Genomic DNA, 14,247 nt, shown 5'->3' with positions numbered 1-14,247 from the left:
CTTTATTTAATAGAAAATATGAAGACTCATTTATTTATTTTTTTAGGGACCATGTGGTTTTGTACTTCCCTGTATGAGGATACTTTAAAAAGTTTGTAGTAAAATAGGACTAAAGGGTACAAAACTATGCTATCTACCATAAGTGAATCATTGTTCAGTATACACATGTATTGAAACAACACATTTTACCCCACAAAAATAAATATAAATAAAATTGAAAAAGATACTGGTCAAGATGGTGGAATAGATGGTCCCCAGCATCACTCTCTCCCACAAATCAACTAATTTACAACTATAAAAAAGCAACAATAGCCAAGCAGGGGCCATTAGAACTCAGGGGAAAAGGAGGAGAGAACTGTGGAGTTCATGAAGGCAGGAGAAGCCATGATGGAAGAAAAAAGAAACTGCTTTACCATTTTGAGCCCCGGCCACTTCCAGGCTGGAGCTGCTGAGCGCAAGGAGCAGGAGCCAGCAAAAGCTGCAGCTGTACCCTTCAGATGAAGTTGCTTGGAGGCAACAGGAAAGAAGAGGGCCTTGTGGCCCTCAGGCCAGCAAGACCACTAATATGGGTCCCATGGACCCACATGGGAGGGAGGAACCACAACAACTGAGAAAAAAGTGTCACTAGAGGCCAGTGAGTCACCTAAAGGGACCAGTGCATGGCCAGTCCCATGGGAGGTGTTTGGAGCATGGGCAATGGGGGAGACAGGCCCATCAGGAGAACACTGGGGCACAGCAAGGACAGCTGATCTGCCCCCCAATCAGTGTAGGACCACTCAGAGGAGACTGGTCAGGAATATAGAATTGCATGAAGTGCAGCTTGATGAAAAGACTCAGGCCCACACCAGTGTTTCTACACAACCCTGCACAGGATTTTACTAGACTGGAAAGCACCTATAAAGTCAACCATTAAAACCTGAGCTGCACAAAAAGCCTTTCCTAGGGAATCAGCAGCAAAGCAGCAATTTAGCTCAACCACACAGCTCAAGTACTGGTCCCCATAGGAAGTTCCCCTACTTTAGAAGTAAGCAAAGGACAACAAATTAGTTCCAGTGCAGAGTTTAAGTGATGGGAACAGCAAATAATCTAACACAGAACTGAAAGAAAAAACAAAGTACCCACAACCAGAGACAAAGTTTGATATTAACTAGTAAAGTTTTCATTTCACCAAAAAATACCTATAACACCTGGAAGGACTGGAAGTCCCCTGGGCTACCACGCCTGAAAGTGGGTAGGTCTGGGGATCTCAGCCAAGCCCCCCCGACACCCACAACCAGTCCCAAGAGTGGGGGTAGAGGGCCTTGGCCACAATGCCTTGACAATGGCAACTAGCCCAGCAATGACCATCAAGCTGCAGCAAGAAGGGCTCCGGGTTCCTGTGCTTGGACAGTGGGGGGGTGAGCTGGGGTGGTGGGGGCAAGGGCTTTTGCCACAACCCTTTGACATCTGCACCCAGCCTGGCAAAGACCAAGCCACCACTGGAAGCCCCCAGTCTCCCCTGTGGGAATGACAGGGGTGCCACAGGCCTCAATCCTGCCCCTCCTCCTTCCTCCTTTTCCATCACATTTCCTTCCCCTTTCCCCTCTCCCCCACCCTCCCAACTGCTCTGAACAAAAACCTAGAATGTTACAAAATAATATTAATAAAATTACATTTTCTTTGAATAGTAAAAAAAATTAGTAAAAAAAATTGAAAAAAATAATAAAATAATTAAATAAGTAGGTAAATAGTTTCTGGAAAAGTGAAACTAAAAGATAATACAATTCGGGCTGGCCTGGTGGCACACTGGAGAGTGCGCCACTTGGGAGCGTGGCAGCGCTCCCGCTGAGGGTTTGGATCCCATGTGGAGACCGGTTCCCGCTCACTGGCTGAGCGTGGTGCGGGCGCAACACCAATGGTTGCGATCCCGTTGCCGGTCCCCGGTACGGGTGCGACACCGAGGGTTGTGATCCCGTTACCGGTCAGTAAAAAAGACAAAAAGAAAAAAGAAAAAAGAAAAAAAGATAATACAATTCTTTTCTTTGCTAGGTAGTGTTCTAGGCATTGGGAGATACAATAGGTAGAGTGAACGTGATAGACATTGTTTTTGTCCTCATGGAACAAAAGTCTAAAAAGAGACATTTAATTATACCAACAGTGACAACAAAACATAAAACTATTCAATCATTAGTAAAATATCAGAGTTTGGGAGAGCCTAGCAGGGACACAGAGGCTAGTCTGGGAAGACAATGAGGAATTCTGGCAAGACATGACATACAAACTGAGACTTGAAGAATGAATAGGAGATTGTTACATGTGGCAGGAGAAGATATGTTGACAGAGAGAGGGTACACAGGGAAAGAGTATTTCAGGAGCAGGAGCAAATAGCATGGCCCCACGGTAAGGGAGTACAAAGCCCATGGGGCTGGGACACAGCATGTGAGGGGAAAAGTGGCAAGACTTAAGACTAGAGGAGGAGGGAGGCCACATGGGGAGGACCTCAACAGCCCAGAGCACAAGGAACCCATAGGCTGTAAGCAGAGCAAAATAATTATAGATTTATACTTCAGGTAATCCCTTTGGCAATAATGTGAACAATGAGTTGGAGAGGAGCAGGAACTGGAGTCATGGAATCTATATAGTGGATTGTTAGGAGACCAGTAATAGATGAAAAAGTGTGGATCTTGCCTGATGAGAAATGAGCTGAGGATTGCTGTCCATGTGTTTAGCCTCCAGGTTTACCTTATTTCCTTCTGATTAATTTTGTTGGATTCTCTTGGAAATCCTGGGATGACTACCGCAGAGACTTTGACGTGGCAATACCCCACATTGTTTTGAGACTGTGATAACTGAACATTTCATATTTTGGCTCTCCTTTGCTAACCTGAATCACATTTGTAAGATGGTCTTTAAAATGTTTGTGTGAGCCATTCAAATTTGTTTTAAATGTTAACACTTATTCACTGAAGTTTTCTTTTTTCTTATTTTAATTTTTTCCCCATTGTATATGTTTATAGGGTACAATTTGTCATTTCAATACATGCATATAGTGTATAATGGTCTAATCAGAATAGTTAACATAGAAACGAATTAATAATTTTTTTTCAAATGTGTACTCTTTTTTCCAGTTTATTTCCTATTCCAGAAAAGTTTTTATTTACCTTGAGAGAACACTTTTCTGTGGTTATTGAGTTGCCCTCTCTGTGGTGTCAAATTATGTCAACAACTAAAATGCTGTTCTGAAATAGACTTACCACACCTGCTTATTCAATTCATGGCTACTTTTTATTTTACATTCAAGTTGCAGACAAGTTCCATGATGACTTCAGTTTAATAGTTCATGGATGCGATGGTAGAGTTTGTCAACTCTGACCAGATTGAACCACACATTTTAGGAGGCAAGAACAGGAATGTATAACCCATGCCACATGCCTGACTCCTTGCAGAGTGGCAAATTTCTATTTAAGTAGGTGCCTCCTTTTTATTTCTTGAGTAGATCAGAAGAGTTGAGGACAATTCTGCATAGTGGAAAAATTGTTTTAATTTTCTTTATTCATTGTTTCCCATTTGGTCCCAGGGTAGCTTCCTTTTCCCCAGCCCTTAATTCTCTCCACTACAAAAAATGCCTCCTCTCTTCCCTAGCCAAGCAATGACTTACCATTACATATTAAAAAATAAAACATATTTCCACTAGTGTAATCAATAGAGTTGGCTGTATTTGCTGGACTGATTTGCTTACTTATATCAAGCCATCAAATGGTAACATGGTGCTTTGAAAATCAGGAAACTGTTAATCAAGTAACACTGAGTACCCAGATATGCTCAAGTCATTAAGAGACTCTTTGCACTTAGGAAGCAGGCACTGGTTTCCCTATAATTAGATACTTTATAATTATTTGCAAAATGTATGAATGCAGTTTTCATGGAAACTACTTAAAAGCACAACTTAGACAAATGAAATTGTTCTACTCACTTAGCTTTTTCATGCAGTCACGAAGTCTAGTTTCCAAGCTAAGCACCCTTTGATGTAGTTCCTCATAGTCATAGGCACCGATTTCCTCCTGAATCCCAGTGAGGACAGCAGACAGATTCCGGATTTCCTCTTTGAATTGGGTGATTAACTTGGCATCTGTTTTGTATTGCTCCAGCACTGGGATCAAGGGTAGGAGCTCGTCCATCTTCTCTTTCAACTCCTGTGAAAATCAGCTGATTATTCCTGAGAGTCATTTAAAACAGATCAAGCAGCTATGTTCTTTTTATTATGATACTTAAAAGAGATTATTAAAACAGCTTAGAAATTCCTTATTGAGTTTTGGTTGAAATTAGGTATTTTATGAAAATGTAAGTGGCCACATGATTATTATTAGTAAATCCACTTATCTCAGCTTTTCCATATAAGAACCTTTCTTTAAACAGTTACACGCTTTTGTACAAAACAAATTGATACTTGTCATAATTAGGAAAACTTCCTATGCTAGCAATTGTGCGTTTATGTATTATCTCCCTTTCTGGTAGCATTTTATAAAGTGAATGATGCATTACCTAGTTAGGAAATATAAGCAGGATTCATCTTTTCATTATGAATTGTTTGAATAAAATTATTAGAAAAAATTCACGTATCCTATGACTGTTCAGTTAAGTCTAATTACTGACTTTTTGCATAACCATACAGGAAATTTTGGACCTGGATCAGCTTTTTACTAAGAATTTTTCCCATCATCACCATCTACCACCTTGTCCTAACAGTGTGCTCAGGTATTCTTTGCTCTCTTTAATATCCATCTTAGAACAACTTCATTAAGGAGGTAAGTTCAGCAAGTATAATAAATCATGCAAAGCTCAAAGAAATATGTGTTGCTGTTTACCATTTTGAATTATTACCTATGCTTTGACTCCATTTGTCTTAGCATAGATAATTTAGAGATCATTATGTAAGGCAGAATTGCTTACCCTTAGAGTAAATCAACTCTTTAAGGGACCATGGTGCATAGTTTATATAATAGACAAGCCAGCTGCACAGAGTTGGTTGAAACTGAAATGTTGATTTTTGTCAAAAGAACAGGACACATATCTTTTCAAAATGTCCCTCACTCCTAGACATCACAAGACCGAGCCATACCTGCAGTTTCACCTGCAGTTTCTTGACGTGACACTTTTACTTCTTTTTCTTTAACTTGGTGGTAGTGGTCAAAAGTATTTCAGGAGTTTGATTTCATTGTGAATTTATTGTATATGGCATCGGCATCATTTATGGAAAGAGCTGTCACTCTTACGATTTGAGAATTATCCATAGGTTCTGTCAGAAACCATGCTGTACACTAATTTAAGGAACTGAAAATTGCATTTTTAGATTACATTTAGAAGATGTTATTACTATAAATGCACTAAAATAGCAGGAGCTCCCATTGCTGCTCTGATTTATGGCCTTGTGTTTCTTGTGGGGAAATTTCCACTTGCTCTCTAAATAGAAAATCTTTGAATGTGTCTACTTGTGTATGTTGAGTGGGAGGGTAAAGAGAGTCTTAATAATGAGAAAGATTCATAAATATCACAGTCAAAAGGGAGATTTGCAGAGGTTTGCTCATTTTTTTGCGGTTTATTTTGAAATAAACTTATTAGATTGAGCATCTTGTGGCATCCCTAAAGGAAGACACAATTGTTTCATTAGGATTTTAATGAGAATTCTGTTAGTACCATTTGCTGCATAGTATAGCAACTGTTATAATAAAAGGTGTTACATTCTATTATAGGCATATTTAAAAGAGAGCAATTCAATGTCAAAGTTTTGATAAATTTTTTCCTCTGAATTAAAAAATTTGGTATTTATGTATTAAAAGTTCATAATTTGATTATTGGCAATCCATTTTAAAACCCTGGATGTCTGTGAGACATCAGTTAAAAAGTCCAACCAATATACTAAAAGGTTAAATTAGCATAGCATAGATCTGTTTTTGCTAATTCCTTCTATATTTCACTTTCAACTATGTTGCTGTTACAGTAAAGGTTGTATGTAGCTAGAGTGTCTTGCCCAACAACATCCTCTTCATACAAGAATTATAGTCTTAAGGATGTTACCTGGCATAAGCCTTCCGTCTGAAAGAGTGCAAGAGAAGAAAACCTACTTAGTGTTTTGATAAGATGAAAATTGTGTATCACAGGAGGATTTTTAAAAGTGTTCTTCAACGTTAAACTTACTTTTTGAATGTTCCATTTTTTCTTTTTAAGCATGGTACCAGAGCACCTAGAGCAAAATGACTCCTGGGAGGACTCAGTGAATAAATAAATTCAACGAACATATGTTGAGCATCTAATTATTGTTGCTATTTTTAATTCAGAGAGCTAAAGATTATTTGGAGATGCAGTGTAGCATCGGTAATAGGAGGCATAACTCTAGAGCTGGATTCTGTGGGTTTGAGTCTTAGCTCCGATACATATTAGATATATGTCCCTGGACAAATTACTCAGCCTCTTTGTGGATCAGTTTCCTTATCTGTAAAATGAAGGTAAAAGTAGTGCCCACCGTACTGGACCATTGTGAGGATTAAATTAATTGAACTACTCAGAACAGTGCCTTGAATACGTGTGATTGTTGCAAAAAAAATCGTTACTGTTATCATTCTTACTGTTATTTGGATTTTGACAGATAACTTCAGCATATACAAGGATTGTATGAACTACGAAAATCCAAATCATTATGTCACATGGTGCTGCCTGAATATTAAGTTTTGTTAGCCTGGCTGTTGTTAGGCAATTTATAGACCAGGCAAATTCTCTTTAGGTTTCTCTCAGCTTTGTATCTTTTTGTTTCCTCTCTTCTCACAGTATTCCCAAACATGCACATGCTTCTCCACGTGTCCCTGGTCCTGCTAGCCCTAGTGCCCTCAAGTTACGTCTTGGCTTCTCAGATTCTCACTGCATCGCCCATCTGCAGCAGACAACCGAGTCCCCCTCCTCTTGTGTCTCTTCCTTTCTGGGTAAAGCTCCGCCTGCACTTCCTACTTTGTTGATGTCCTCATCATCGAGTTCACATTACTGCTCTACCATTTATACACTAATCCTGAGCATTGAAAACTGAAATTGAAACTCTTCTGGTTTTCTTGATCCACCTGTAATTTAGTAGTGGAGTAGGAAGGGGGGTGGGCGTTTATTAATACAAAACTGCTTTCTTGAATATTGCCAAATCTTATAACTCTTCCTCTGATCTTCTCTATACACAATTAATCTCTCCTCCCTTTGTGCTCTTAAGTAATGCTTCTATTCACCCTCATTTCACTTGTCTGTTAGTTGTCTTTCACAGAGGAGAGATTATGTACTACACATCCAGCAGAGCGCCCAGTACTACCTTGAGCAATAATAAGGTATTTGCTCAATAAATGCTGGTTAAATTTATTTCTCTTGCTCCTCAGCCTTATATCTTCTCTATTTACCATTTTCCCATAAATTTTCTATTCATCCAGTTCACTCATTTTCTCATTTCCAATAATATTTAAATTTTTTGTATCTTCTAGCTCTAGATTGTCCTAATTTTGTAACCTTCTGGCTTTACTTCTCTTCAACTTAAATCCCTGGGTTCATCACTTCAGCCCTCTCCCTTGTCAATACCCTCCACTTTCTGGCTCTCTTTCTTTTCTGTTGTGACCTTCTGATAAAAATTTAAAATCATTTGAGTGCAAGGCTCTCTGTCTTCTACACCTCTCTATTCGGGCTTTTGAGTGCCACTGGAAAAAATTACAAGACCATGAAAATTTCTGCCACATTAAAATGAGCTATGCGGAAACCCTCTTGAATATCCCTGACTAGCTTCCTGCCTGTCATCATTTGTGCAGAAAGCACTTGTTTCCTTCCCTAAGTGCTTAAATTCAGGTTCACTCCATCAACATCAGCAATGAATCTCACTTCCTAAATGGTAGAGAAAACCAGCTATTAAGTGGGCAACCACAGTGTGTTTTATACACTATGTGCTATATCTTAGTAAGGCTGATTACTTATTTTTCAGAGGCTTGAATGGCATTATCAGACCCAGATTTTTTTGAATTTATGACTCTGTCATACATAGTTAATAAAAGTCCTCTGAGCATGCTCAACACCACTCTTTCTCCATGTTCAATCTTTCTAGGTAATTGCCAATAATCCATTTAAAATCTAGAAAAAGGCTTTATTTGTATAAAATTATAAAACAACCCTCTTTTCTATATGTTTTTATTGAGGTATTATTGCCTATTTTAATAATTCATATACTCTTTATTTCTCCTCATATTAGTAAAGCATAAAATCATCAGGAAAACTTTGATAATTTAATTTTAATTTTCCTTGGGATTTACCGTTGTCTTAGATATTGTAGTGCCTGTAAATCTGTCTAGGAACTCCACCCAGATCCAGGAGGATGAGGCTCTATTTATAGCAAGGCTTCCATGCATTCCTACCAGCTAATGGTCAGTTTCAGTGGAGAGATGATTGCTGTCCCCAGTGAGTCTTTAACCTTGCCCATACGGGCCAATGCACAGTTATTTCCAGCTGAGTGCCATGCTGGCTGTCCATTGCACTCAGTATCTCATTTGGATTGACAGGATTGCAGAAGTCAAACCTACTTGAAAATGCTTGGTCATTAGTGTCTTCCGATCATCTTCAATCTGCCGAAACTTGGCCTTCAGCCCTTTCATCTGAGTTTCCATTTTTAAAACATATTGGAAATCTCTCTGAGTTCTCAAGTTTAATACTTCAATAGACTGAGACATGTTCTGAACCTGTTAAACAAGAACATTTACTGTACATTATTGTCTGCATAAAGGTATATAAAATCACTACTGAAGTAGCAAAAATGGCATTAACATAATGAGCTGGAAGTGCCAAATTTATAATCACATTGCCACATGACACATTTTCAGAACAATTCTTCATGACAAACATTTTAAAAATTAAACAAGACACAATTATACCTAGGCAGGACATTTTAAAAGTGGGCATTCTAGCATTAGAAATAACTGAATATAAATAAGAATTCCATACATTGGAAAAATAAATTAAAAAAAAATAATTTTCATTCCAAGACTTTGTAAGCTTATAACACCCCAATCTGTTAAAAATAAATTAAAAAAAAAAAAAAAAGAATTTTCACCCTAAGACTTTGTAAGCTTCTAACACCCCGATCTGGTAAATGTCAAAATAAGTTGTTTCTGTAAGTACTAATTCTGACTTCTTATACGTCTGGGATGCGTCGCAATTGTGGATGCCAGTGAAGTGTCCAGCAGACCAAGAATGCATTCCAATACATTTACTTCATGATGGGTCTAAGTACTCCCAAAGGTGAGATGGAATTGACTAAAACAAGTGGTGGCAGTGCTGGAGACCTCCTAAAGTAGATAGCACGCTGTTTAAGGGACCTAGAAAATGGCAACTGTATCACGTTAATAGGCAGTAACACGTTAAGCTGATGGCACCATCTCCAGTTCATAGAGCCCTGGGCTATTTAGCAATAGGAAAGAGGTGACCTATAAAGCATGCAGAAATGAGAGAAAGGCTGTTCTAATTTCTGTGGTAGCAAAATCATAAAAACAAAGTGAAAGTCTCTAATAGTGATGGAACTGTTAAATGTATTGAGGAATGAAATATGAATACATTAACATAAAGAGTAAGATAGATCGCTATACCCTTCCTACTCAAAGTGTCGTCTTCACAGCAATAACTTTGGCACCACCTGGGAAATGGTCAGAAGTGCAGAATCTCGGGATGCGCCTCCCTACCCCCTGCAGAGCTACTGAATCAGAATCTGCATTTTATAAAGATCCCTAAGTGGTTTCTATTCTATGTGTATTAAAATTTGAGAAATACTACTTAACATGGAAGGATTTCCATGAGAAAAGCAAATGTAAAGATCTTTATATAATTTGATCCTTTTATTCTAAATCAAATACACATATATATAAAAGAAAATAGAGTATATGAGCAAAAAATAATGAAGAAAGTTATGGAAGGATTAGAAGAATACATATTAGGCTGTTAATATTAGTTTTCTGAGGGGGAGGTAAGAAAATAAATATTGCAGAAAAAGGTCCCTGGGTATATGTGTATGTACATAGCGTATGTATATTTTCTTTTACATAGAATTGTACATTTTATTTGCATAAATGAATATATGAAAGCATGGGCATGAAAAAGTGGTGATGAGATTTCAGGTGAATATTAATTTGTTTTATATATTTTTAAGTGTAATTGGGTTTATTTTTTATTTATTTTATTTATTGTTATTTATGTAATCAGTAAAAAGGTATTTTCATTGAAAAAATTGTGAATTTCAAAGGGATGATTTGTTCAGAGACACTTTACTATCATCAGGTAAAGCCACAAAGCTTAGTGGGCCAGCCAGTTGTGAAGAGCCTGTGGTTGAGATATTCCCGAGAACAGTAATGTTCAAAAAAGGCAGTGAATTCTCCTGCCTTGGCCTGCATGGGCCTGCCTCAGTTCTTCCACTTTTCTTGTCAGCCAAGATCCATTATCCTTTTTGTTTTTCCTTTGCTGCCTTGGCCCAAAGGCCTGCCCTATATGAATCTTGCCTTTTCAGGACATATCACAGTTGCTTATGTCAAAACTAATTATGTAACGTGTGTTTGGGGTGGGGACAGAGAAGTGGCTCTCCCTTTGCGTGTTCCATCACCTTAGAAGCTGTGTCTTACTCTTATCTTTTACTTCCAGGACCTCACACAGAACCAGGCACAGAATAAGTGCTCGATAAATATTTATTGTGTAAAATTATCCCATGTTTTCAGTAGTAGTAATGGGTAATTAGAATTTTGAGGTTTTAAGGAGAGTTTCCTCCCTACTGTCACTGGTTATGTTATCACATTAGAGGACTACCAAATATTTCTTAACTTACTATCATCCTTATATTCAGAAATGCAAATGTAATGTTTTTTTAAATCTTTAGTGCAGCATAAAATTACTGAGACAATGTTGAAAGCATGGTAATGCCATTGTGGATAAATGCAATGCTTTCAAAACGATTTTCTAACTTCATTTATAGTTAAGCATAAATAAAGAAAAGCTGTTTGTGGTAAAGAAACTATCTACCCATTTAAATGGGCAAGAGGAGGTATTATGGGTAAAGTTAAAATAGTCTTTTTTTAAAAAAATTTTGCCTCTGATTCACCCTATCAACTTAATTTTCAAATTAATTTGTGTTGTGGAAAAATGCACTGAGCAAATTTTTGCTGAGACTTGATTGTGGCCTTTTATATTTCAGAACCATGTACAATTATAAGAGCTACATTTGGGGTAATGGCTAGAGATACAGCTATCTAGTCGGGAAGGATTTTACTCTGGGTTGCCATTAGCTTTTGCTGCTGGCTGTACCAGGATAGTTTAGTTTTCCACTGGTTATGGAGGCTTAGTTTCCTGATGATACAGGAGACTGGATAACCCTGACTGTACTTGTAGGAAGGAGACCTGTCTGCTGTGTTTCTTCCTTTAGTCTGCTTGTCTCTGATGTTCTGCAATGCAGCTTTCCACACGTGTTCCTGTGCTTAGACTCTTGCAACATAGTTAGACAAGCTCTTTGTCCCCTTTCACTGATAATTCTTTTGAACTCTTTATTTATCCTGGTTCTTTGTACAAATAAAATGTCTGAGTCGAGTCCCTTCTGAACTTAAACAGAAATTAGCTTAGATTTTTTACTCTCATTTGTAATTAACTGGGAGGCTACTTGAGGGATAAAAAAAGTTCTGTGATTCAATATGTTTGGATACCCTTGGGTATAACAAAAGTAAACAGATATTTCTTGACTATGGGACTTCACAGAACTTTTAGTATTAAACTGTGGCTTAGAAATCTTCAAGAGTAAAGTGTCATGTACAGTGTTTCTTAAACTTATTTTATGGATAACAATGTTGGCAGAACCATATTCCAAAAATCACAATTTAGGAAATATTGACCTAGACAATGCAGAACATCTTCAACTGTACAGAGAAGCTACAGAGTTTACAAATAAATATGTTTCTAAGTGAAAAATTTTGGTTTTGGCATACTAAGACCTGAAATACCATGAAACCAAGTGTATTTTTCTTCATACTCAGTGATACAAATACGAGGGGACTTCAAACCATTCATGATAAAATTTGTATTATCTTTTAATTCGCTTTTTCCATGAACTTTTTGAAGTACTTGTTAAAAATGTTTGAAAGAGAATCACTTAAATAAAAGCGGGTACATACCACCAGTGGCATTCTATATAACACTGACATTGTGTTAAGAAAATGTGAAACTCGTCTGATATAGCTCCATAACTTATTGGTTGAGTGACATTGGAAAGATTTAGCCTCAAAAAGCACCAATTTCCTTTTATGTCAACCTAGAAAGATAACTAAGGACTGAATGGAGTAGATAAAAATATAATAAAAATATAATAATAATAGAAATTATTATTATTAATATTATTCTTATTAACTGTATTCCCTTTTATATGACTAAATGAATCATTTTGGTTAACAGTGAATTGGCTGCTTACATGTCACTCCCCTGTTTGTCTGGTACCTTGGATATATGTGATACTGTAGAGAAGTCAGCAAGGAACTGGCTCAGGCTAAAAAAGAATGGTCACTTCAGATGTCTTTTCTTTGGATCAGTGCAATACTACTTACCTCCATCAGGCCACTAAATAGTACACAAAATGTTCTCTTCCTCTGTTGGCATTAAAATATCATATGGTAAATTTGATAATTTTAACTGTGGTGACTTAGATTTTGTTAATAAATTTTATTTGTTTTTTGTCATTTAGGTTTTGATGAATTTTTAAAGGTGAGATTTTCTAGAATTTCTTGAAACCATTCCGACAAATTACATATTAGATGGAATGGTCATATTAATAACCATGATTGCTTTCAACCAACCTTCTATTCATACTTTTTTGCCTTATTTATTTTACTAATTCTTAGTTCTAGCGTAGCTCTGAAATACATTTAATTTTGCATCTGTATCAAGAACTATTTGCTTCTTGACATTCATACTTTATTTGAATTTCTTGGACTAATTTTTAAAGAAATGTCTGAGTCTCTGTGTGTCTGTGTGTGTGTGTGTGTGAGAGAGAGAGAGAGAGAGAGAGAGTATGCAACGCTACACTAAAAAATAGTAATACAGAAAATAAAGGTATGGTGTCTAAGAAAATGTTTCTCACAGTATTTGATGTAGAAAAATATATTTCTGCATAGAAAAGATTGGTGCAGAATGTCAGTAATCTGAAGGCAGATACAATTGAACAGAAAAGCAAAAGTGGATTTAAAAGATGAAGTCTTTTTTACTAATGTAATTAATTTCCCTGGTAACCAAACAAAATTAAAGTATATATTTGAAAATTTTTCATAGAAATAAAATCAAGATTGAAAAACCACACCCAAGAATAATCATAATCCATGTGTATGATTTCTAATAGTTAAGAGGCATATTAGCTAGCTTAATTAGTTTGAATGAAATGACATATGCTCTTGCCTGGGGACAGATTTTGAGGGAGCAGGGAGCATGGAATCTTACCATAAAAGGAGGCTTAAGAAGAGAGAGTCAATAGGTGATAATGTCTCCAAGGAAAGGGGAAAGAGAAACAGACTAAGATTTGTATAAAATATGAAAGACCACCTCCAAAGCAAAAAACAAAACAAAATAAAAAACATGAAAAAAAAATTTAAAATCTTAGGACATCCACAGACTTCCAAACAGCGTACACAGAGGAAACTTATCTTCATTATATGGAAGAAGAAGAAAGTTACCATGGCTTCACAGGAAATTGTGAAAACTAGGGGTGTCTCTATTAACAAACTCGATTCTTTCATTTTTCTTGCTTCTTTTAATTTTCTATTATAAAGTTCCTATTCAGTACCACAATGTGTGGGTAATTCTAAAAACGATGTTGCAGTGTGAATTGTTGAGCATGATGTCCTCTAGAACACATACTACCTAATTTATCCTATTATCCCTGATTATATTTAAAATTCAAACATGTTGTCATCCTTCCATCAGGCTGGCCACCCCAGCTGTCCCACTATATTCACAGCCTAGCACAGTGAAAGTATGAATGGGGAAATTTGAAAGAACCATTCACTGGTTTTGTCCCCCTTAACTAAACATAAATAACCTTTCATGAGCTGACTTTTATCTGTAAAAGAGAATAAATCAAGAGCATTCTGCATTTGATTGTTATGGATCCAGCTTAAGTAAATTATGGAAAGAATGATATTGAATGAAACTGAAGAGCTAAATGTTCAAAGGAATGACTTAGAAAATGATGAT

The 14,247-nt window shown here is 36.8% G+C and overlaps 1 protein-coding gene across 2 annotated transcripts in view; it reads right to left on the bottom strand.

The window, feature by feature from the left end:
• OLFM3 (olfactomedin 3) overlaps positions 1 to 14,247 on the bottom strand; it is a 42,474-nt gene that overhangs the window by 17,159 nt on the left and 11,068 nt on the right. For both annotated transcript variants that reach the window (XM_008583494.1, XM_008583495.1), the window contains exons 3-4: positions 8,568 to 8,723; positions 3,953 to 4,172 (exon numbers count right to left, since the gene is read on the bottom strand). In XM_008583494.1, the coding sequence (XP_008581716.1) occupies positions 3,953 to 4,172; positions 8,568 to 8,723 (376 nt within the window). The remainder of the gene's footprint in view (positions 1 to 3,952; positions 4,173 to 8,567; positions 8,724 to 14,247) is intronic.

The sequence above is a fragment of the Galeopterus variegatus genome, unplaced genomic scaffold, assembly GCF_000696425.1.
Source record: "Galeopterus variegatus unplaced genomic scaffold, G_variegatus-3.0.2 Scaffold2940, whole genome shotgun sequence".
In the NCBI taxonomy this organism is placed as follows: Eukaryota; Metazoa; Chordata; class Mammalia; order Dermoptera; family Cynocephalidae; genus Galeopterus; species Galeopterus variegatus.
The sequence above is the reverse complement of the archived record's forward strand: the minus strand, read 5'-3'. Positions and strand labels throughout refer to the sequence as shown.